This window comes from Medicago sativa, chromosome 1, assembly GCF_051527215.1.
Source record: "Medicago sativa cultivar Bolivia chromosome 1, Bolivia_mono, whole genome shotgun sequence".
Taxonomy (NCBI): domain Eukaryota; kingdom Viridiplantae; phylum Streptophyta; class Magnoliopsida; order Fabales; family Fabaceae; genus Medicago; species Medicago sativa.
Window position 1 is genome coordinate 93,180,675 of NC_140749.1, and position 22,323 is coordinate 93,202,997.

The 22,323-nt window shown below is 33.8% G+C and overlaps 3 protein-coding genes across 6 annotated transcripts; all 3 read left to right on the forward strand.

Annotated features, from left to right (window-relative positions):
- The first annotated feature begins 460 nt into the window (after positions 1-460).
- Positions 461-12,199, forward strand: ATM1 (myosin 1). Of its 3 annotated transcripts, none has more exons than XM_085740845.1 (25): positions 754-805; positions 1,033-1,097; positions 1,562-1,958; positions 2,675-2,776; positions 2,860-3,003; positions 3,090-3,240; positions 3,406-3,433; positions 4,173-4,338; positions 4,459-4,522; positions 4,655-4,668; positions 4,756-4,840; positions 5,046-5,149; positions 5,281-5,419; positions 5,905-6,023; positions 6,329-6,481; positions 6,583-6,672; positions 7,041-7,118; positions 7,638-7,796; positions 8,150-8,356; positions 9,440-9,645; positions 9,771-9,906; positions 10,581-10,710; positions 10,805-10,951; positions 11,154-11,221; positions 11,331-12,199. In XM_085740845.1, exons 3-25 carry the CDS (start codon positions 1,578-1,580, stop codon positions 11,988-11,990), a joined length of 3,531 nt encoding a protein of 1,176 aa, XP_085596971.1. In that variant the 5' UTR covers positions 754-805; positions 1,033-1,097; positions 1,562-1,577; the 3' UTR covers positions 11,991-12,199. The 3 variants fall into 3 exon arrangements, with proteins under 3 accessions (XP_085596970.1, XP_085596971.1, XP_085596972.1); XM_085740846.1 differs by having other exon boundaries at positions 788-805; positions 1,041-1,097; XM_085740844.1 differs by lacking the exon at positions 1,033-1,097 and having other exon boundaries at positions 461-805.
- A 2,128-nt stretch (positions 12,200-14,327) lies between these two features.
- LOC146959280 (FAD synthetase 1, chloroplastic-like) lies at positions 14,328-17,284 on the forward strand. The gene is made up of 5 exons (XM_085740839.1): positions 14,328-14,620; positions 14,694-14,746; positions 14,827-14,962; positions 16,279-16,454; positions 16,638-17,284. The coding sequence occupies exons 1-5, from the start codon at positions 14,370-14,372 to the stop codon at positions 17,150-17,152; spliced, it is 1,131 nt and encodes a 376-aa protein (XP_085596965.1). The 5' UTR covers positions 14,328-14,369; the 3' UTR covers positions 17,153-17,284.
- Positions 17,285-18,912: 1,628 nt separating this feature from the next.
- On the forward strand, positions 18,913-22,139 carry LOC146959281 (cyclic pyranopterin monophosphate synthase-like). 2 transcript variants are annotated; one of them, XM_085740850.1, is made up of 2 exons: positions 18,913-19,591; positions 19,663-22,139. In XM_085740850.1, the coding sequence occupies exon 2, from the start codon at positions 21,372-21,374 to the stop codon at positions 21,954-21,956; it is 585 nt and encodes a 194-aa protein (XP_085596976.1). In that variant the 5' UTR covers positions 18,913-19,591; positions 19,663-21,371; the 3' UTR covers positions 21,957-22,139. The 2 variants fall into 2 exon arrangements, with proteins under 2 accessions (XP_085596976.1, XP_085596975.1); XM_085740849.1 differs by having other exon boundaries at positions 18,916-19,182; positions 21,369-22,139.
- Positions 22,140-22,323: the final 184 nt, after the last annotated feature.

Sequence of the window (22,323 nt, forward strand, 5' to 3'; positions counted from 1 at the left end):
AAATAATATTCACAAATTGTCATCTAATGATATCCACTAGCTTGAGCCGGCAGCAAGCGACCAACCACAGAGGGGTAGTTTGGTAAATGAACAATACAAAATTTATTGCTGTGGCTGAATTTTCTCTTCAAAATCGGTTGGCAAAGAAAAACGCGCACTTTTATATTTAAATTTAAGATTATCTGTTTGAAAACCGCACAAAAATTGAAATGGTCAGGCCTAAGCATTTTACATTTATTTTAAATTAAATTATACTAATAACTTTTAAATTAATATATGGTCTGATTATTTTTAACTGTGTAAAAAATCAATCAAATTGACGTCAGATACAAATTTATTGGCCAAACTCATGCACTTTAGACAAGTTAAAGGTTGCATTACAACGTATCAAATGTCTCGATAGTCTTTTACTGTACCGACTTATCCATTATGTTTTTTTTTTTATCCCTCACTCTGATTTGTATTTGAATCTTTATTATTGTGTGTTAAAGAAGAGTTTAAGAAGGAAAGAGGTAAAATTAAAATTTGAAATTGAAAAAGAAAAGGAAAAAAAGGTGGTTCTTGAATTGCATCTGCTTCAATTCAATTCAATTCAATTCAAACCATACATACATACATACATACGTGGGTGAAGAACCAAACAAGAAGACTTCTCCGTGGCTTAGGCTGTTCCGCAAACACATTTAAGATTTCCATCACATCATTACTCAACTCTGATTATTCTTCTCATCTCTTCTGTGTTCCAACTCATTTCTCAACCAGATCTTAGCTTAATCTTTCTTCTGCTTAACTTTCTTTTTCTCAGGTTAGTCAATCCATTTGCTTCAACACATATTCATATCTTCATTTTCTGTTTCTTAATCACCCATTTCTACTTTTTTTTTTTTAACCTGTTTTCATAACGTGTTAGACGAATTCAAATTCAAAATTCAAAATTTCAAAGTTCAACCATATATATATTTTTTATTTCTTTTTTGGGAAAACGAGAAATATTTTATTAATTAAGTGACATTAATGACCATTTTACGATAGTGTCCGAGAAGGATTTGAACTCTGTACCTTGAGGTTACGAGACTAAGCCGAGCTAACACCTAAGTGTAAGTTGAAAGGTGGAAGTACTATACTATGGAAGTTTTTTATTTTTTTAACATTTAAGGGAATTCATGTATTAGATCCGGAAGTTTTCTTTAGTTTTAAACTTTCCAATTGGAGTAACTAAAAAGGTTTATGTTACATATGGGTCCTTAGATAAGGCTTTTGTGGGGTTGTTGCTTTATTAGGTTCATGAATTTTTAATTTTACAGCTTAGGATGATGTTCAACGTCTCAATGACCACATTAAGATTGGAGCACTAGACTAGACAGTTGAATCTGTATCTTGATATATGGTCCCCTCCCCTCCATTATGTTATCATGTTTCATTGAGGGTCTTGTTGTAAAGTTTGAAAGCCCCATTTGTTTTAAAAAGTTAACTTTTTTGAAAAGGAAAATCTGTATCACTTTTTTGCCATTGCAACTAGCGATTGCTATTTTGTAACTGTAACCAGTTTTGCTTGTGGCAGAATTATTTAAGGAAAGATGTCGAAGACAACCGGTGTCCCGCCTGCTTTCCAGTCCATTAAATCGTTGCCACCCGAGTTCAAGTTTGATACTAATCGAAACACTGGTCTTGTGGAAAAGCACGGAAATGCTAAGGTGAGAAGCACTGATCTGATTGGATCAAATGGTCGTGAAAATGGTGCAATAGTAAGGGAGGTTTCTAAGGAAGTTAACAATCGTGCTGGCGGCATGGATGTGTCTGATGAAGAATCTCCATATGGTGGAAATGGTGAATCATTTGAAGACAGGCCGTCGTATGCTAATGAAGATTCGGTATCTGCTTCGTTGCCTCAACCATCTATTTCTACATCCTCTAGGGAAAGCAGATGGAGTGATACAACTCCTTATGCTTCAAAGAAGGTAATTTAGGCTTCAGACTGCAATTCTAATTTTCTAGGGCTTGTTGTAGTATACAAACTGGAATTTACTAGGACTAGTATGACTTGCTAGGAAAATCACAACAAACTAAAATTGGAGTATGATTCATCTGTTTCTCTTTGTCTTGCATCAACATGTTTCTTAGGCAATACCGCAATACGGCAATTGTTCTCTAACTATCTGCAATTTTGAAGTGTCCTTATCCTAATGTTTATTATATGGTTTTTTGCCTCCTAAATAGTAAACTGGATTGATGATTTGTAGAATGTTGAGGATTGGAAGGAACTGGTGGGAAACTAATATGTATTATTTGATGCATTACTACTAGCATTAGCAGCAGTTATTAGTTAAAAATGCTATAGAGAAGTTAGACCAAAGAAATTTTTATTAGTTAATTTCCAGTATTTTCATCTGATCAATGTATCCTTTGGCCATCTCTTCATATGTGTGTTGGTCAACTAGCTGAACTCACATCATTATTTTTTGTCTTGCCATTCTCAAAGTTCCACTTGGCTGTGGCACTGGTCTTAAAAAATAGAGTTTAAGTAAGTGAATGAAATATTTATTTCCTTCTCAATTTCTTTGATATGATGAGTTTCAAAGCTGATGTGTTTTTTAAAATTAATTTCGTAAGTTTGTTTAAATTCTCATTGTTTATAGATAATAGGCTGTTTTAAATTCATTATTTACTGTTTCAGAAGCTTCAGTCTTGGCTTCAACTTTCTAATGGGGATTGGGAACTGGTGAAGATAATATCAACTTCTGGAACAGAGTCTGTTATTTCACTGCCTGACGGGAAAGTAAGAGAAGTTTCACATTATATTTTCTATATTGGATTGCATCCTTTGGTCTGATAACTGTACTTATCCCCCCTTAATAATAGGTTTTAAAGGTGAAAGATGAAGATTTGGTACCAGCAAATCCTGATATTCTTGATGGAGTGGATGACCTCATGCAACTTAGTTATTTAAATGAACCGTCAGTTTTATACAACCTGCAACATAGATACAATCAAAATATGATCTATGTAAGTCTTTTCATCTCTGAAGATTTTTTCTTCAATTTTATTTGCCAATCACAAAACATTTATGAACATAACTGTGTGTAATTCAGACAAAAGCAGGGCCAGTTTTGGTGGCCGTAAATCCCTTTAAGAAAGTTCCCCTGTATGGTACTAACTATATTGAAGCCTACAAGCGTAAAGCTATTGAAAGCCCTCATGTTTATGCAATTACAGACTCAGCAATCAGAGAGATGATACGAGGTAACTTTTTTCTTTCTAATATTTACATATATGGATCAGAGATAATACGGGGTAACTTATTCCTTTCTTTTATTTAGATATACGGATGAATTTTTATAAGTTATGGCCACTTCCATTTGTTTTAAGCTATACCTTCTTACTCTAACTCTTGCACTTCATTTGCAGATGAAGTAAACCAATCAATAATTATAAGGTCAGTATTTTGTGTTGAGTCCTTTTTGTTTTACTGATTATTCTGCTATTTCCTTTTTATAAGATGTTTTCATGTAAGTTTCGTTCCAGTTGTGACTTCTGCAATTATTACCGGAAGACTGGTCTTATTTTCTTACTCCTTGTTTAATAAGAGGTCCAGTGTGCAAGGCTCCCATGTAGGGTCCATTTAAGTCTTACTTGAGATTTTGAACTGAAATGTGGCGTGCTTATTGTTTTTATCCTTGACTATAATTTGTTTCTTTAGACCTTAGTAAGCATTCTCATTGTATGAGAGATACTAACAAAATCTGAGATTCTTTCTTGCAATTTTCTTGAATGAAGTGATGGATTAGGATAAAATATGCAGGGAAATATGAAAAGGGAATTATTTGTTAACCAATCAATATGAAAAAGTATTTTAAGTTCAGGAATGAATGATTGGTTAACAGCGGTCAAAGAATAAGTTACCGCTTGAGTGTTTAAACGTTCTTATCCCCTAAACTAAATTTGTTTTCTTACCACATACTCATTTTCTGTTGGTTTCCTAAACATTCACGGCAGAGGTTCTTATTTTGCACTCTTGGATTAACCTTGATGGACATAAAGCTTCTTTACGCTGCCTGTTGCTTCTCATTAATATCAAGCTCAAATTGATTTTCCTTAGACTTTTGTACTTTCCGCATGGCTGTATTTGAACTGGGACCTATAATAATTCTTATTCTTATAATCTACATATATAGTGGTGAGAGTGGAGCAGGGAAGACCGAGACAGCAAAAATAGCAATGCAATACCTGGCTGCCCTTGGTGGCGGAAGTGGAATAGAGCATGAAATATTAAAGACTAATCCAATACTAGAAGCCTTTGGTAATGGAAAAACATTGAGAAATGACAACTCAAGTCGTTTTGTAAGATTTCCTAATCCTATATGTATTGATTCTTACTTGGCCTGTTCTTGAGGGTCTTTATTATACTCTCTTTTGAATCTTTGATGCTGAAATCTCTCTTAATTTGATTGAACGTTACAGGGAAAGCTCATTGAGATTCACTTCAGTGAAACTGGAAAAATATCTGGTGCTAATATTCAAACATGTAAGTTTACTACTTAATTAAAGTTCATACAGCGTGACTTCCTTCCACTAAAACTTTCCAACTAATCATGTCAAATGTTTGCATCTATGCGTGGAATCTATGTGATGCTCCTTATGACCAAACCTTGAACAGTTTTGTTGGAAAAGGTAATTTAATCTTCTGTGCTAACGTTACATTCCAATTTATGTTCATGCAATATCAATTGATATTAATTTTACTTGGTATATGAACAGTCTAGAGTAGTCCAATGCAATGAAGGGGAAAGGTCATATCATATATTTTATCAGCTATGTGCTGGAGCGCCATCATCTCTCAGGGGTAATTGGATATTTTTACTTTCTACTCTGCTAATGTATTTGTTACATACAATGGATTGTGTATTTTTATTGAACATTTTGTTTGTGGATCTCCTTGAATAAGTGGTGATTCTATGTTAATGATATAAGTTTTTCATACTGAGTATCCCTTTTTATGGAACATTTAAGTTCCTTATATTTGTCTATCTGGCTTCTTTATCCCTCAGAGAAGCTAAATCTGCGAAGTGTGGAGGACTATAAATATCTGAGGCAGAGCAATTGTTATTCAATTAATGATGTTGATGATGCAGAAGAATTTCGCATAGTCACGGTATACTCTATTTTTCATCACTTGTTGCTTATTGATGATCTGAATCAATATAGTTTATATTGTATGATTTTTTTTTAATTATTTCTGCTCTGTGTAATGGCTCGGCATACACATGAACTTTTTAATACCAGGATGCTCTGGATGTTGTCCACATTAGCAAAGGAGACCAAGAGAATGTATTTGCAATGCTTGCTGCAGTATTATGGTTGGGAAACATATCGTTTACTGTGATCGATAATGAAAATCATGTTCAAGCTGTTGAGGATGAGGGTAAGAATTTCCAGAATCTCTACTGATGGAATCTAAAGCATAGTTTTTTCCACTACTTGTTATGCAAAAGCTCTGTCTAGTGCTTTGGGCTTGGTATGTCTTTTAATATTTTGGCTTCATTTAGCATACTATGATGGAATAGTTTTTAGCATTTTATAATTTTTCAAAAAATTTCCTTGTAAATTAGTGAAGAGGAAATGTAACGAGTTTTACATTTTGAGAAAAAGTTGCAGTTTTTTAAGGTTTCCTCTTTATTTTTCGTTCATATGGTTATTGATTGATAATCATTGATTTACCGCCCTTGTAAAGTTATGATGTAAGAATCATGTAATAACTTGAGCATGTTTGCATTTTATGATGACCATAACTATTGCTTACATATGTTGCACATGATACAGAATTACCGCTGCATAAGTATTTTATATGCTTCAAAATTTAACTTATACCTCAATTAAAAAGGAATTTTGTTCCCTGACTTCTTAAAGGGCTGTTCAGCACTGCCAAGTTGATTGGCTGTGACATTGAAGATCTGAAGTTGACTTTATCAACTCGAAAAATGAAAGTTGGTAAAGATACTATTGTCCAGAAGTTGACGCTATCTCAGGTAAATTGACTCACAACTACCTTTGTTCATGACCATGTATGGACTAAGTGCAACTTCCTAGGAGGGAAGATCTTTGCAATATAACTATAAATATGTATTGAATCTCAATCACCATATGCCAGTCTGTTAATTTTTTTTATATAAAATAATGGAATTTAGAAAGAAAACTTGATTGGTGATGAACATTGCCTCATTAAGTTTTCCTTCTAAGAAATCCAATTTAGTATCTAAACATTGATCATACCTGCATGCACCCTAGTGATGCATTAGGTTTGTCTTAAATGTTAATTTTTTTAACTACGCAGGCTAGTGATGCAAGAGATGCTTTGGCGAAGTCTATTTACTCATGTCTGTTTGATTGGCTGGTTGAACAAATAAACAAATCACTAGCTGTTGGCAAAAGACAAACTGGAAGATCTATCAGTATTCTAGATATTTATGGCTTTGAGTCATTCAATGTACGTTATATTAATCCAGAAATCATTTTTATTCATATACGTCTTTTATGCTATTTAAATTTTGAAATATTTTCTCCTTGAATTCTGTGCATTTTATACAGAGGAACAGTTTTGAGCAGTTCTGCATAAATTATGCAAATGAAAGATTACAGCAACACTTCAATCGTCATTTATTCAAGTTGGAACAGGAGGTATGCACCATATAGAAACAGACTGCTTAAACAAATCACAACAGATGATGCTAATAGACTTACGATATTTTTTCATTTGAATGAGTTTTTGTTAAAAATTTGGATAAAAAACCAACAACTTCTTTGTTATGAATTCATAACTTTTCTTGAATCATGATTATCCCCTCATCTTGTTTCAACAACTTTTTTTCTGCTCCTAAAATTTCTCTGTGCTCTGGCTTATAAAGCTTGTTCCATGTATTAGAACTAAAACTGAGAGTATATTGAGCGCCTTCATATAAAGTTAAATAAAAAGGGTTTGATTACCACTGAAAGCTTAACACTACATATAAAATTTAAAACATTTCATGCTTACAAATTTGTTTCAGGAATACATCCAAGACGGCATTGATTGGGCTAAAGTTGAATTTGAAGACAACCAAGACTGCCTTAATCTTTTTGAAAAGGTATAGAGCTCCTCTGTCCCTTATCTAGTCCTCATCTATAGCCAATGTGGGATTTTTAGTTTTTCCCAATAGAAAGCCTACACACTCTGATGCTTGATTGAATATTTGGAATTTGGAGTTGATACATACATCACTGTAATGGCTTGTCATACTATGCGCAACACAATCACTTGCTTTCATATGGCCAAGATATAAGGATGCTACCTCTACTAAGTTTAATTTATCTGTATTCTAAATTTTCCGCATAACTCACTATACTTTCATTAGTTGTTTCTTTCTGCTATTGAACTACATATTTGTGGATGTCCTGTTTAAATTTCCCTTGTAGCCATTTCTTTCCTTTTTTCGACCTCACATATTAGGATAAGACTTGGCTGTTGTTGTTATTGTTGTATCCTCAATCCTATTATTGTGTGATTTGTTTTTGAACTATCTATTTCTTTGCTGTGGGAAAATGCCACATACTATAAGAAATTTGAAATTCTTTTCTTAGAGACTTTACTTTTGAAAATTGTGCAGAAACCACTGGGGCTACTATCCTTGTTAGACGAAGAGTCCACTTTTCCGAACGGTACGGATTTAACATTTGCCAACAAGCTTAAGCAGCATTTGAATTCTAATTCATGCTTCAAAGGAGAACGAGAAAAAGCCTTTACTGTGCGTCATTATGCGGGAGAGGTATGAATCTGGTCAAGGTCATATAATGTTGTAATTTTCTTTCTGTTTATTCACAATGCTTGTAAATTACCTTAAGACATGGACAGTTTATAATGTGGTAGAACTAACTTTTAAGGGTCATAAAACCCTAAATTATTTCATATTTGATCCATATTAGTTAACACACTAACCATGCCTTTTTTGTTTTGTTTTTTACTATAAGCTAATAACTGTGATTTTGATTGTGCTTCAATACTTGGTATTTTTGAACTCTAGATACTATTGTTTTTCTTAAAATCTAAGGTTTACTTATTTCTTGTTGATTTATATCTGCTATTTACCTGACAGTTTCATATTTATTTTTTTCCGATCAGGTGACCTATGATACAACTGCATTCCTAGAAAAAAACAGAGACCTAATGCACGTGGATTCCATCCAACTTCTATCCTCAAGCAAATGTCATCTTCCTCAGATATTTGCATCCTATATGCTTAGTCAGTCTGAGAAACCTGTAGTTGGTCCCTTACACAAATTAGGTGGGGCAGATTCCCAAAAGCTAAGTGTTGCCACAAAATTCAAGGTACAAACCCGCAGCTTTGGTTTTCTCCAAAATTTATCATGAAATGGTCTGGTAGTTGGATAACTGATGTTTTGGTCCTCCCATTCAATATGTATGTTTGTTTTTGTTTTATAGTGTATGCTATTGACAGTATTCATCTTTGATCATGTATTTGAAAAGAGAAACTGAGAGAAAATGAAAAAGGAAAACCTCTGATTCTGAGAAAATATATTTTCTGGTTAGTGACTTTACAGAGTCAGAGAACACTCATTGTAGATGAATGACCTCACTACATATGCTGAAGTGACAGCTAAGAGTTAGCTATTCAGTTCTAACTGAAAAATAGTTAAAATACTAGCTACCACTAACTGGAAATACATCCATGAATTAGGGTTAAGTAGATTATTCTCTCACATCAAGCCATGCAAATTTTGCAACTTCTGCTCGAGAAAGAAAGATGGCCTCGTCTGAATATCAATGACACTTATGATAATTGACATGGCCTTTCAGCTATTAGTTCTTTTAACTTAGTTGTTACAAACTAGAAGGTATCCAATGCATTGCAAGGTATTTTAAAATGAAAAATATTAATGAAATACAATATTTAAAATCTTAAAGGAGGTATAAATTGTTCAAATGTAGCTCTTTAAGCTTTGAAGAAAATCATTTGAATAAATTAATTTAGCGCTTTTGATATAAAGTTCAACGCCATGATGGAATCCAGAAAAGAGTAGAACCTGTTTGTGCGGTTATCACAGACAGTCTTACCTTGCATTTGCAAGAGACTGATGAGCAGTAACTCCAACCATTGTGTCAAGACTCTTCTGTTCATTGATATATATATTTTTTTTTTGGTGTTAACCCTCCGGTTCCTAGGGGAAAGGGGACCTAGTAATGCGGAGTTCGGCCGGGAGATAAGTAAAGCCTGGCCAATAATTGAACTCGGGTTCCCCCGAACGATCCGTCCTTTGGTGGATTATGTTCATTAATATTATTTGATATAATGTGGCTAAATTTAAACCAATGAACTCCAAATTTAAAGTTAGGGAATTTTTTTACATCGATAATAAATTCATATGATTTGATCTTTCTGTTGGCATCCAGGGACAATTGTTTCAACTGATGCAACGTTTAGAGAGTACCACACCTCATTTTATTCGCTGCATTAAGCCCAATAACCTCCAGTCGCCTGGATCATATGAACAAGGACTTGTACTGCAGCAGTTGAGATGTTGTGGGGTCCTAGAAGTGGTTCGAATATCCCGATCAGGATTTCCAACTAGAATGTCTCACCAAAAGTTTGCGAAAAGGTATAGCAGAGCAAGAACACAGTTATTAACATATTTTCAACCCCCCTTCCCCAAACCTGTCCCATTTTTATTTTTATTTCCACGTTTCTGACCTTTCTCTTATTGTCTTGGGAATGGTAATTCAGATATGGTTTTCTTCTCCTTGAAAATGTTGCATCTCAGGATCCACTTAGTGTTTCTGTTGCTATTCTTCATCAGTTTAACATTTTGCCTGAAATGTATCAAGTTGGCTACACAAAATTGTTCTTCCGAACAGGGCAGGTAAGAATAAATCTATACGATGTTTTGAACTAGTTATTTATTTCGTTTAATTCAAATTGCTGTGGTGGTGATAAATGGGATTGTATTGATTTCATGTACCTGTAGTTTTCAACTTAAAAGTGAATGAAATTAATTTATTTAGATCTAAACTCTGGTTATCTCCTAGTAGTTTTATTTTAGGCACTGTATTCAGCTTACATAGATATGGTGCAGTGAAGAAACTTAGTATATGGTAATGGAAGCTTAAAGTAGAATGATAAAATTGAAATTATTTGTGGTTAGGGTTATAGTTGGGAATTAGTTTTACTTAAAAAGTTATGGAATTTCTGGATTGAGTGAATTAGACTTCGAATGAATTAGTCTTTCTAGTTTTGTTTTGATCCCATGATTCCATTATGAAGATAACGTAATGAACTATTAAGTATATTTTTTTAACCATCAGCCTGGTCATGGTTACTTGGTTAGGTTTACTGAAACTATTCATATTTTGCAATATTTTCTCTTTTCCCTCTTATTGCCGTCTAGGATTTACTTGTCATTTCGAAGTTGAACATGCTTTCACAATGTGTGTTTTAACTGTCCAAGTAATTCAATCACCAAGCTCAACCTTGAACTTTATTTACTCCTCTTGTTTGCAGTGTGTCTTTACTAAGCTGTGTTGATTATGACTGCAGATTGGAGTGCTTGAAGATACTAGGAATCGTACCCTCCATGGCATTTTACGTGTACAAAGTTGCTTTAGGGGTTATCAAGCTCGTTGTCATTGCAAGGAGCTTTGGAGAGGAGTCACTACTCTTCAGTCATGTATTTCCTTTACTCCACCTAATTCTTTCGACATGTCATATTCCTTGGGAAGAGTAACAGACTGGAACCTTTATTTTTTTACCCATTCATGCAGTTATTAGAGGAGAGAAAAGCAGAAAGGAGTTTGCAACTTTGCTTCAGAGACATAGAGCTGCTGTTATTATACAGAAGCACGTGAAAACAGTATATCAAAGTAAAAGAATGAAAGACACCATTGATGCTTCAGTTGTCATACAGTCATGTAAGAACTTTTAATTATCGAAATGCAAAGATCTGTTAGTTCCATAAATACCGTCCACACAAAATTGTCCATCCTCTTTCTAACATATGTAATGAAAGTCCTATAAATGTGCAAATCAAAGTTGGACATGAGTTAGCATAGGTGTTGCACAAAAAGTTTTTCATACGCAAGTTTTCATAATTTGCTTTGCTACGTTTTGTAGTTATTCGTGGATGGTTAGTCAGAAGATGCTCAGGAGATATAGGATTTTTAAAATCCGGAGGCATGAAGGTATTTTCTTTTCTAATTCAGAAACTATATTTCAAAACAATAATCTTCACATATTGCTAGTAAGAATATGTCATCTTTGTGATACTTACAACATAGAACTCTAAAACAGACTAACGGGTCAGATGAAGTACTGGTGAAGGCGTCTTTCCTAGCTGAATTACAACGCAGGGTGCTTAAGGCTGAAGCTGGCCTGAGAGAGAAAGATGAGGAAAATGACATCCTTCATCAACGTCTTCAACAGTATGAGAGCAGATGGTCTGAATATGAACTGAAAATGAAATCCATGGAAGAAGTATGGCAGAAACAAATGAGATCTTTACAGTCTAGTCTCTCCATTGCAAAGAAGAGCCTTGCTATGGATGATTCTGAAAGGAATTCAGATGCTTCTGTTAATGCAAGCGATGACAAGGAATACAGCTGGGATATGGGAAATAATCACAGGCGCCAAGAAAGCAGTGGAACAAGATCTATGAGTGCTGGTTTGAGCGTTATAAGTCGGCTGGCTGAAGAATTTGAGCAAAGAAGTCAAGTATTTGGCGATGATGCCAAGTTCTTGGTTGAGGTAAAATCTGGTCAAATTGAAGCAAGTTTGAACCCAGACCGAGAACTTAGAAGGTTAAAACAAATGTTTGAAGGTTGGAAAAAGGACTATGCCGCAAGACTGCGTGAAACAAAGGTTATTTTAAATAAACTTGGAAGTGAAGATGGTTCCATAGAGAAAGCCAAGAAGAAGTGGTGGGGAAGAAGGAACAGTACTAGGATGAGTTAATTTATTTTTATTTTTTTTCCTTTTGGGGTTTGGCCTTGGTCCATGCACTGTATTAAGGGCATTGCCAACTATATACTGAAAGTGAGGAAAATACAACAGGAAAAATGAGATAGCAGTAGGAAGTGTCTAAGGATGAATGAATTATTTATTGTAATTAGGTTAGCTGCTGCTAGCCATGTTTATTTATCAGAAATTTTAAATTTCTGCTAGATTTGTGGAGTTAGAGGCTAGAGGGCTTGTGATTAGTGTATATTATCACCTTCACCTCGAATTTTACGCTCGGTGGATTGCATGCTAATTTTGGTCTAAAATGTCTATTTAATTTCACAATTTATGGCATAAAAGAGGATTATATTTTAAAAACAATGATCAGAAACAAACTTTTTACAATATTTTTTTTTTATGAAGTTACTTTTGAGTTTAAAGACTATACAAATAATGTAACTTTTTTTACAGTCATTCATTACATTAAAATCTGATTGGATTTATATACAAAAAATTTACATTATCAATTGATATACTTCAAGTAGGTGTAAACTTTTGTTGCTTTAAATATATTGTGTGGGAATAATAATGGTACACTACCATAACCAACATGAGTTGGTTTGAGTGAACATAAGATGTCTCAATTGCATGGAACAATATTTTTTTGAGATTAGTATGCGCAGTTGTGTGTTTTATATATCTTGATTTATCATAAAATGGATATACTTCAAACACAATTTTACGGTTCATTAATAAAGAGCAGGCCAATCAAAGCACATCTTATATTTAGCATTAGAGAGCTTGTTCCTCACTTAATTCTAAATGCAATTCAAAGAATTTTAATGTATGTTCCAATTATGGTTTTTACTTAGATATATAGCTTTTGTTAATTAAACACGTGTGTTACTCTCAAGCAGTCACGCTATTTACCGTAGAACATGTTCTTACAAGTTTTTTTTTTGGCTAAATTGCATTTTTGGTCCCTTAACTATTTAGGTAGTATCGCTTTAGTCCCTTAATTAAAATTCGATTTATTTTGGTCCCTTAACTTCTCTCCGTTACACATTTTGGTCCTTTCCGTTAGTTTTAATTCAAAAATGTTAGGTTTTCTTCCTCTTCTTCTCCTCTTCTTCATCTTCATATCATCTCCATCAACCTTCAACAACAAGAATCCCTGAAAAATTTCAGAAGAAAATGAAGAAAACCTAACGTTTTTGAATTAAAACTAACGGAAATGATCAAAATGTGTAACAGAGAGAAATTAAGGGATCAAAATAAATCGAATTTTAATTAAGGGACCAAAGTGATACTACCTAAATAGTTAAGGGACCAAAAATGCAATTTAGCCTTTTTTTTTTTTACCGGGTATTCTTCGCGCGTAACAACAGAGAACAATCCCTCGAGCATTGTGGGACCCAAATGGCGCGGCAAGCTCTCCCTAAGAGTTTTAATGTTCTTATAGGTCGTTTGGTTGCACGTTAAAAACTCCCTTACTCACGTCTGCAGCGAAAAAAGAAGTGACTTATCTATAAAAATTATGTTTGGCTTCAACAAAAGAAAATTAACTCTAGAACTTAGAATTTACTTAGCCTGAAGTTCGTTGATGTCATAGAAGGTATAAATCAAAATGACTATTTGGACAGGTGGCATTCTCCTTCCATGTGGTTTTATAAATGTACTATTGATGCATACTTCTTTCAACAGCTGATTAAAACTAATTTTGGTATGCATATTCGTGTTTACTATGATAATATTGTTCAAGCAAGAACAATGTGGTTCCCTTATTGTTTATCTACTCTTGAAGGCGAAACTACACATCTCTTTATAGTTCTTCCGTGGGTGATAGAAGTAGGCCTACAAAATGTCTTTTTTGAGTTAGATAGTCAAACAATTGTTTTTTTTTGTTGACAAATAGTCAAACAATTGTTAATTGAGTGTTATCTTGAATTCCAAGAAGACCCTCTTAATTCTTGTATAAATTATGGTGTTAGTTTTGTTCGACGATTAACAAATGATGTAGCTCATTCTTTAACAAAGACGACAACATTTACGGCTAATTCCGATGATTTGTATCATATAAACCTAAATGATTTTACTTGCATCAAATTTTCATCTAAAAAAAGTTAAAATTGGCTGGAGAGAGATTTTACTTCCCTTTCTCCAAAAAAAACAATGAAAAAACTAGTAAATTTTAAAATAATGGTTACCTAGGCGACGGTGAAATAAAAAATAACTGCGAGTAAACTGTAGAGAAGCAGTGAGTGAGAAATGAAGTCGGGTTATTTGGTGACCCGACCCATTCATCGGATCCGATTATCATAATTATCCTGTAGTAGCTTAAACGAGGAAGTGGAAAGTGGTAGAAGATTTGAGGATGCGGAGGAGGAATTGGCAATGGTGTTGTTTTGTGTGAATCGTATTTCGCATCATTTTCGAGATTGTGAACTTCTCCACTTTGGTGTTGGTTTCAGATTTCACACTTTTCATCTTTCCTTTCCACGCCCCCTCAAACCTTCTTTCGGTGCTAATAGTAGTATCGTCGTTAACAGCAGATTCCAATCAAACAAATGCTATTCTTCTAAGTCTTCTTCTGGAGGAGGAGGAGGAGCAGGAGATATTCCCCTCCTTTTTGATTCCTCTTTCAGGTATCTATCAATTCGTCCTTAATTTTTTTTATTGGTTCATCTAATTAAAAACAAATTATACAATGTTTTGCAGTCAACAAGAAGATGAACGTGAAATCATCTCCGACGGAATATCTGCAGTCACAGGTTTGTTTGTTTTCTCTTTGGAAGTTGTTGGCATTGTATGTTATAATAAGTTATAACACTATTACTGATGATATTGCCAGGTGGAATTGTAGCATTGGGAAAGTTTGATGCTCTGCACATAGGTCATCGAGAACTTGCAATTCAAGCATCAAGGGCTGGTCCTCCATTTCTTTTATCATTTGTTGGCATGGCTAAGGTATTTGGTTGGGAACATAGGTATGACATATTATATACTTCTTCTATCAAGTGAATTTGCAAAAGCCGCAAAACAATTGAAATAAGTTAATTATATATAAATAAAAAAAGCGAATGGAGGCAGAACATAGCTTATATATTGAATTATTGAAAGGTGTACATATTAAGGTGAATATATATATATATAGGAGCAATACTCACTAACTGCTTAAAGCTATTGTCGCTACATAAATTAGCATAATCTGGAATAGCGTCTGCTATTGTAATAATAGCAAAACTAGGACAATGTCGCGGTTTTCACAGTGGATTCATCAAAATCCGCTATGTTGTAGCGTCGCTATTTGACAATACCGTTAGTAACCCTTCATTTATACCCTACTTGAATAATCTATGGTAGTAAAGTAATGATAAAATATAAACTCAGATGAACCAGCTATTGTGATCCATCGCAACAACAACAAACTCTCCAGCCTTATGCCATGAGATAGCGGTTGGTGTCTCATAGAAGATTTACTTTTCTCTTCATGGTAGTTAATGAAACATGTATTGGACAACCATTTGATCCTTGTCACCAAGGCTTTGTTTGGGAGTTTGGAGGGGAGCGGAAGGAAGGTCTTAGGAGGGAGAGAAATATAGGGAAAAATTGAGAAATTTTTCACATTTTTTGAAAGAGAAGAGTACTTTTTAGAAAGATAAATTAATACTTATGATTAATATGTTTTTAATTTTAAGAATATTATAACAACATATATTAAATTTGAAGAATTCATATAAACCCTCCCAAACCCCCCAAAACCCTCCTCCAATACAATTTTTTAGTTCCCCCAAATGAGGAGGGTTTTATATTTTAAAGAAAAATAAACCCCCCAATGCCCCTCCTCCCAATGTCATTTATTTCTTCCACTTACTCGTTCTTTTTTTTCCAAACCCTCCCCTCCCTTACCCTCCAAACTCGCAAACAAAGCCTAAATGTCATTGGGAATTTATTGTTGTATCGCAATATATATTTTTCCATCACACAGAGTAACTCTGCAAACGATATTGTATTTAAAATCCACTTTAAGGAGGACCATTACGATTACAAGTATCGAGAATATTCTCCAGAAGTTTAGTCATCGTTTCTGGGTTCTTTTGTGTGATTGATTATACATAAAAGATGCACCATTTGCCTATGTTATAGTTGATAAAATAACGTTTGGAATTAGCATTCTTCTAGCAAATATATGAACTCGTAACTCATTTTTTAGATTCTGAGTTACTGAAGATCGCGGCACCATCATTTTCTTATCATCTTGGAGGGGAAATAACATGTATTTTGTCAAATGTTTTCCAAACAGAGCTCCCATAGTCGCTAAATGTGATCGAAAGCGCGTTCTTTCATCTTGGGTTCCTTATTGTGGTAACATGGTCCCAGAAGAGTTTGAGATTGAGTTTTCAAGCGTGCGGCATCTCAGTCCGCGACAATTTGTTGAGAAGTTATCAAAAGAACTTAGAGTGCGTGGAGTTGTTGCAGGTATATAAGTAGCACCTTAATTTATTCTAATTTTGTCAAGTTACACAAAGTCCGTTCACATAATCATAATATATTGGATATTTTCCATTTTCCCGGAATAGGAACATTAGCATGGTATATTCTTTTACCAATCTTTATCCTCATATAAACGGAAATAGATATCTGTACTGGAACTTCTTGCAGGTGAGAACTACCGATTTGGATATAAAGCAGCTGGTGATGCATCAGAGTTAGAAAAGCTATGTGAGGAGTATGAAATGGAAGCTTACATAATAAAATCTGTTATGGACAAGAACCAATACTCAACAAATAAAAATTCCAGTACTGGCTCCAAAGAGAGGGGCCAGGTCTCGTCAACACGTGTCCGCGAAGCGCTTGCTGTAGGAGATATGAAATATGTCTCAGAGCTTTTGGGTAGACAACATCGTCTTGTATTAATGGCCACTGATCGAGAAACATTCAGCTTTAGCCAGTATAAGGTGTCTGCTCCTAAATCATGCTTATTGAATCTAGCACCAAAAGAAGGTTTATATGAGAAGTGTTCACTTTTACTTGGTCAAGAAAATGTTATGCTATGTAGGGTAATTATTGACAGCAAGTTTATCCATATAGAAACAGATTACGGCGGTTTGAGTGATATTTTTGGTACTCACGATTTGCAGTACTTGCATATTGAATTTGGTGATTCCAGTACTTGATTCAGTTTAGATAATGTTTCTATTTAAATTCTTAGTCTACTTAATTACAGATGATTCTTATATGTCCCGGGTGAAAATTCTAAGTCTTAAAGCTGATATAAGTGAGTATAGTTTATACCCTTTTCCCCTTAATGCATTATGCCTTCAAAGTTCAAACCAAGTCATGAAATTTGGAAAAATCTAATCATTATTCCACAATAATTTTTTGAATCTATTAACTTGTGTTCTATTGTATTGGATTCAAGACGGTCTTGAAAGTAAGGCTTGTTTCAAAAAAAATTAGTTCATACTTGGCCAAATATAATTTTGTCAAATGGGACTAATGCGTTCAAAAGAGTATTACTTTTTTTGAGGAATATAGTATTACTTTTTATCTTGTAAATATTTGTTTCTTGAGAGGAATATTTCTTATTTATAATGCTATTTATTTTATTTTAAAAAATTGATCAAATATATATATTTTTTTGAAGGATAATATATCAATTTATGTTACTGTTTAAAAACATTTAGGTTGTATTTTTTTTTTACCAATCATTTAGGTTGTTTAAACACTTTAATTTTTTTTCCCCGTGAGCTTAGTTCAGTTGATAAGGACAATGCATAATATATGCAAAGCTGAGGTTCGAACCCCGAACACCACAAAAAAAACACTATATTTTTTTAATAAACGGACTTTTTATTCATTAATTTATTTTACGTATATATAAAAACATAAATTTGAAATTCTATAATTTAATCAAATTTTGTGTTACTTAAAACTATATAATTTTTTAGTTTTCATATTTTAAGTTTTATTCACAAGTATATGCATTGGATAAAACATTTGAGATGTAAGTGAGTTTAGTCTTATAACCTCGTGACGCTAATTCGAATATAGTTTTGACAATAACATTGTTGATTTTTTGGTTTTTTTATTTTATTTTAAAAAACTTGATATCTGAACTAATGACAGACTAATCTGAATGGTCAAATTTCACCATTCATCTATGAGGGTTCGTTTAAAATATACAGTGTTAAATCTTGAGAGATTTTTGCCACACATTTACTTTTGTTTTTTTTCCTTCCCAAAATTAATTTTTAAAAATTAATAATAGTAAAAATGCAACCAATATATTGTTATATTATACCATCAACATAGGTTGGGTATCTCAACTATTTTGAGTTTTTTTTTTTGGTTACAAAGCTAAAGGGGAAAGAAAAAAGACAAAAAAAAGAAAAGAAAAAAAAACTAAGCTCTAGGGAAAGAGGTTCCCAACGCGTCGTTCCTGATCAAAAAAACTATTTTGAGTTAAAGGTTAACAAAATTGATGATACTTGATTCAAATCAAAGCATCTCAGACTAAGAACGAAGTAATAAATATTAATTTAACATTCAGTTACAAAATATAAACAAAAGTAAGTAAGCTAAACAAAATTTATGTATATAATTCAAAATTTGATCAAAACAACATCAATTTTTTTGAATCCCTTTTGTTTATAATTTGTAAGCGTGGAGTAATTATTAACATTTGCAAGAGGTATGATATTTTAAACAATCATTTGGTTGACAACTAACCAGATAATTCCTATAAAAAAAACTAACGAGATAATTGTATATTTACAAAGAAAAAGTGATAAAGAAATAAGGAAATGTTAAGGAGTGTGTTTCTCGGACACTATCTAAAGATCATAAATAGTAAAATGGTTCTATAAATATAATTTTTTTAAAAAATTGTCAGAAAATCGTCCTATAAATATCATTTATAAAAAAAAATTATGCAATCGACCATCAATCGAAGTTTTTACATATTTGATCATTTAGCGTGCTTGATTAACCAGTTGAGTAATTTTCAATTCAACAGAAAGGAAAAAAAAAAACCCACTCAAATTGCATCATAGACAACGACAAGAGAAAGGGCAAAATCATGTTTGTTCGAAGAATTGTGGCTGTTGCTGCTGCTGCTGCTGCATCTCCTCAATCAAAGAGGATCTTCTGCACCTCTTCTTCTGTTATTCATGACTATGAAACTTCAATCCAAGAACTCAATAAGGTAAACTCCTTCCTTCTTATCTTTTCTTTGTTCTGCTACTTAGGTAAATGATGCGTCTTTTATGTTTAGGGCAAAATACTCATATACAATTATCCATAAGTTATTTCTGCAAAAATAAACGGAAAATTAATTACATCAATCAACCTGTCACGAGGTTTCACAGCACAACACAAACACCTGTTAACGCTGTTAGTGAGAATAACACACTTCCAGTTCCACCAATGTTGTCAACTGTGGACCGCGGGATATAATGGTTTCTTCAAATTCCGCTATGCTATAGTGTTATAGTGCCGCTATAGCTTCTATTTCACACCATTGTGTACTAAATAGCGTATTGCGGAACAATAGCGGGTTGTTCAAGTTCTGCTATGCTAAAACGAGGTGACAATGTAATAGGAGACGATCAAATGTAACCATAAGTTACCTAAAATTAATTTGACAAAGTATAATGTAGAGTGTAGACTGTAGGACAAGTAAAAGGTCAGCTATCAAAATACGCTTCATCCAAGCTAGCCCCAATATTGATGCAGCCATGTTCAAGACTATATGACCATTGTCACCTCGTTTGAACAATAATATCAACCTGTTAACGCTGTTAGTCCACCAATATTGTTAACTGTGGATCGCCAGAAATAGTGGTTTGTTCAAATTCCACTATGCTACAGTTCTATAGTGCCGCTAACAGAGGCTATAGATGCTATTGCGTCCCGCTATAGCCTCTATTTGACACCATTGTGTACTAAATTGGGTATTGCGGAACATTAGCGGGTTGTTCAAGTTCTGCTATGCTATAGCCATTGTTTGACAACATTAACTTCTACACTTAGCCTCTAAAGTTCTTAGAACTGTGGATAGATTTTTGTGTTTTTCTCCTAAATTCTTTGAACGATTTCCTAATATTTGCCTTTAAGTTCTTTGAGCTGTTTTGCCTCTAAGATGGCCCAAATGAAACCTTTCAACACAATCTTCTTGATCACTTTGTTAACAATTTTCTTCTTCTTGTTAGTTTGTGTAACTTGACGAGTTGACGGTAATTTGAGTAAGATTATACTATTTTCTTTTGAGTAGCATTAGTATATGTGCTGTCATTTTTTGAGCATCTCCAATAGCTTTGCCATCATGTGTTTCATTGTCATGACAACAACTTAATTTAATATGCATCTTGACATCTGTGCAAATACTAATTTCAGATTGTACATCTATTAATTTTAAATACAAAAAAGCAAAAAGAAGAAATAAAAAGGGAACTTAGTGGGTGGAATAAAGCAAAGAATCAGCACTAACCGTTTCAAAAATGAAGGATTAAAAAAAAAAGGGCAACCCAATGCACTAAAGCTCCCGCATATGCAGGGTCCAGGAAGGGATCCCACTATTCGGTGTATTGTACACAGCCTTACCCTGTTTTTACACAAGAGGCTGTTTCCAGGCGTTTCAAAAATGAAGGATGTCACGATTTATTGTGTGTGGATCAAACAATTTGTGTTTTAACAGAGTGCAGACAGTGGGTGATGTTTATCACGTTGAAAATTAAGTAGGGGATGGTTGTGTTTGGTTAAAAATTGGAGAGGGTGTGAATGACATTTTAACAAACCTCGAGGGAGGAGAATGGAATTTGCGGAAAGATAAAATGAAGTTATATTGTTCTTGTATAAGCTATTAGTTGATCTGTGATTCCATATTCTTCGGGTTTTTTTTGGGTGTCATCTTCATTTGACCATGTCTAGTCTCAACCGAAACCTTGTTTGTTCTTCTTATATATAAAACTTGTTTTTTTCATAAGTTATTCCAGAGAGCTTATAACAGTAAGCTGAAAACTACTTATGAAAATGTCATAAGGTGTTTCCATAAGCTCTCCACAACAGTCTCACTAGTGCTTATACCATAAACTCAAATAACTTAATCCCAACAATCCCTGAATAAATACTACTCTAGCACAATGTAAATAGATTGAATCCACTTACTAGATCGTCTTGCCCTAGCATATCTATCATAAATCCATTCACATGCCTAGGTGGTTCACACATAAACTTACTATGTTAGTAATATTGCATTAAGCAGGGGGTGAAGTGATTAATATCTAGCCAAATTTATGTGTGATTTCTATTCTGTTGTTCGCTATCTACTTTGCATCAAGAAATTTTAGTAGAATAACTATAATCCATGCTAAATTGCTTATTCCGTCTCAGGAAATGGAATCTGTATTTGGGGACTTTCCGCCAGACGGACTACTTAGCTCTGTAAGCAATAGTCCTGCGAATGAACCTCATGTGTCATCTCGAAACATAGGTGAAAGTTCTTTTGAATTGACTCATACTGGAAATTCAGGGGAAGCTCAAATGGTAGATGTGTCTCCAAAAGAAAGTAGCAAGAGAACTGCCACTGCTGTTTGCAAAGTAAATCTTGGAAAGAAGGTGTTTGATTTGGTATTAGCCAATCAAATGGAAAAAGGAGACGTGCTTACGGTTGCGAAAATTGCCGGCATAACTGCAGCAAAACAAACGAGTAACCTGATTCCATTGTGCCATAACATAGGCCTTACACACGTGCAAGTGGATTTGAGATTGAATCATGAGGACTTCAGTGTAACAATAGAAGGGGAAGCTGCTTCAACCGGAAAAACCGGGGTTGAGATGGAAGCAATGACAGCAGTGTCTATTGCTGGTTTAACAGTGTATGATATGTGCAAAGCTGCTTCAAAAGGTATATCAATTACAGATATTAGACTTAAGCATAAATCTGGTGGAAAAAGTGGGGATTACTCCTGGAAACAATAATGGTTTTGAATCATTCCTTCCAATTTCTAAGAACACACTGTGAATGCTTTTCCTCCTCATATAGTCTTTGAATATGGGTGCATCAATATTTGGGCTAGCTTTGATGAAGCATATTTTGATAGCTGACATTTTACTTGTCCTACAATACTTTCTTAAATTAATTTTAGGTAAATTATGGTTGCATTTTGATTGTCTCATATAGTCATATTACATTGCTACCTAGTTTTAACAAAGCATTTTACCTTCAGAAGAATTTCTAAAGTAGAATAAGTAAGATCAACTGTTCTTAAATAAACGAGAGCATGTTTTTGGATGGACCAATTGAAAGCTCTCCAAAATTCCTAGAGGATATGATAACACATGGAAA

Coding starts and splice junctions, on each gene's coding strand:
- ATM1 (XM_085740844.1), top strand. CDS start 1,578: ATGTCGAAGACAACCGGTGTCCCGCCTGCTTTCCAGTCCATTAAATCG. Junction 3,004..3,089: donor ACAATCAAAATATGATCTAT/GTAAGTCTTTTC, acceptor TGTGTAATTCAG/ACAAAAGCAGGGCCAGTTTT. Junction 6,673..7,040: donor TATTCAAGTTGGAACAGGAG/GTATGCACCATA, acceptor AATTTGTTTCAG/GAATACATCCAAGACGGCAT.
- LOC146959280 (XM_085740839.1), top strand. CDS start 14,370: ATGGTGTTGTTTTGTGTGAATCGTATTTCGCATCATTTTCGAGATTGT. Junction 14,747..14,826: donor CGGAATATCTGCAGTCACAG/GTTTGTTTGTTT, acceptor TGATATTGCCAG/GTGGAATTGTAGCATTGGGA. Junction 14,963..16,278: donor GTATTTGGTTGGGAACATAG/GTATGACATATT, acceptor TTTTCCAAACAG/AGCTCCCATAGTCGCTAAAT.
- LOC146959281 (XM_085740849.1), top strand. CDS start 19,057: ATGTTTGTTCGAAGAATTGTGGCTGTTGCTGCTGCTGCTGCTGCATCT. Junction 19,183..21,368: donor CAATCCAAGAACTCAATAAG/GTAAACTCCTTC, acceptor ATTCCGTCTCAG/GAAATGGAATCTGTATTTGG.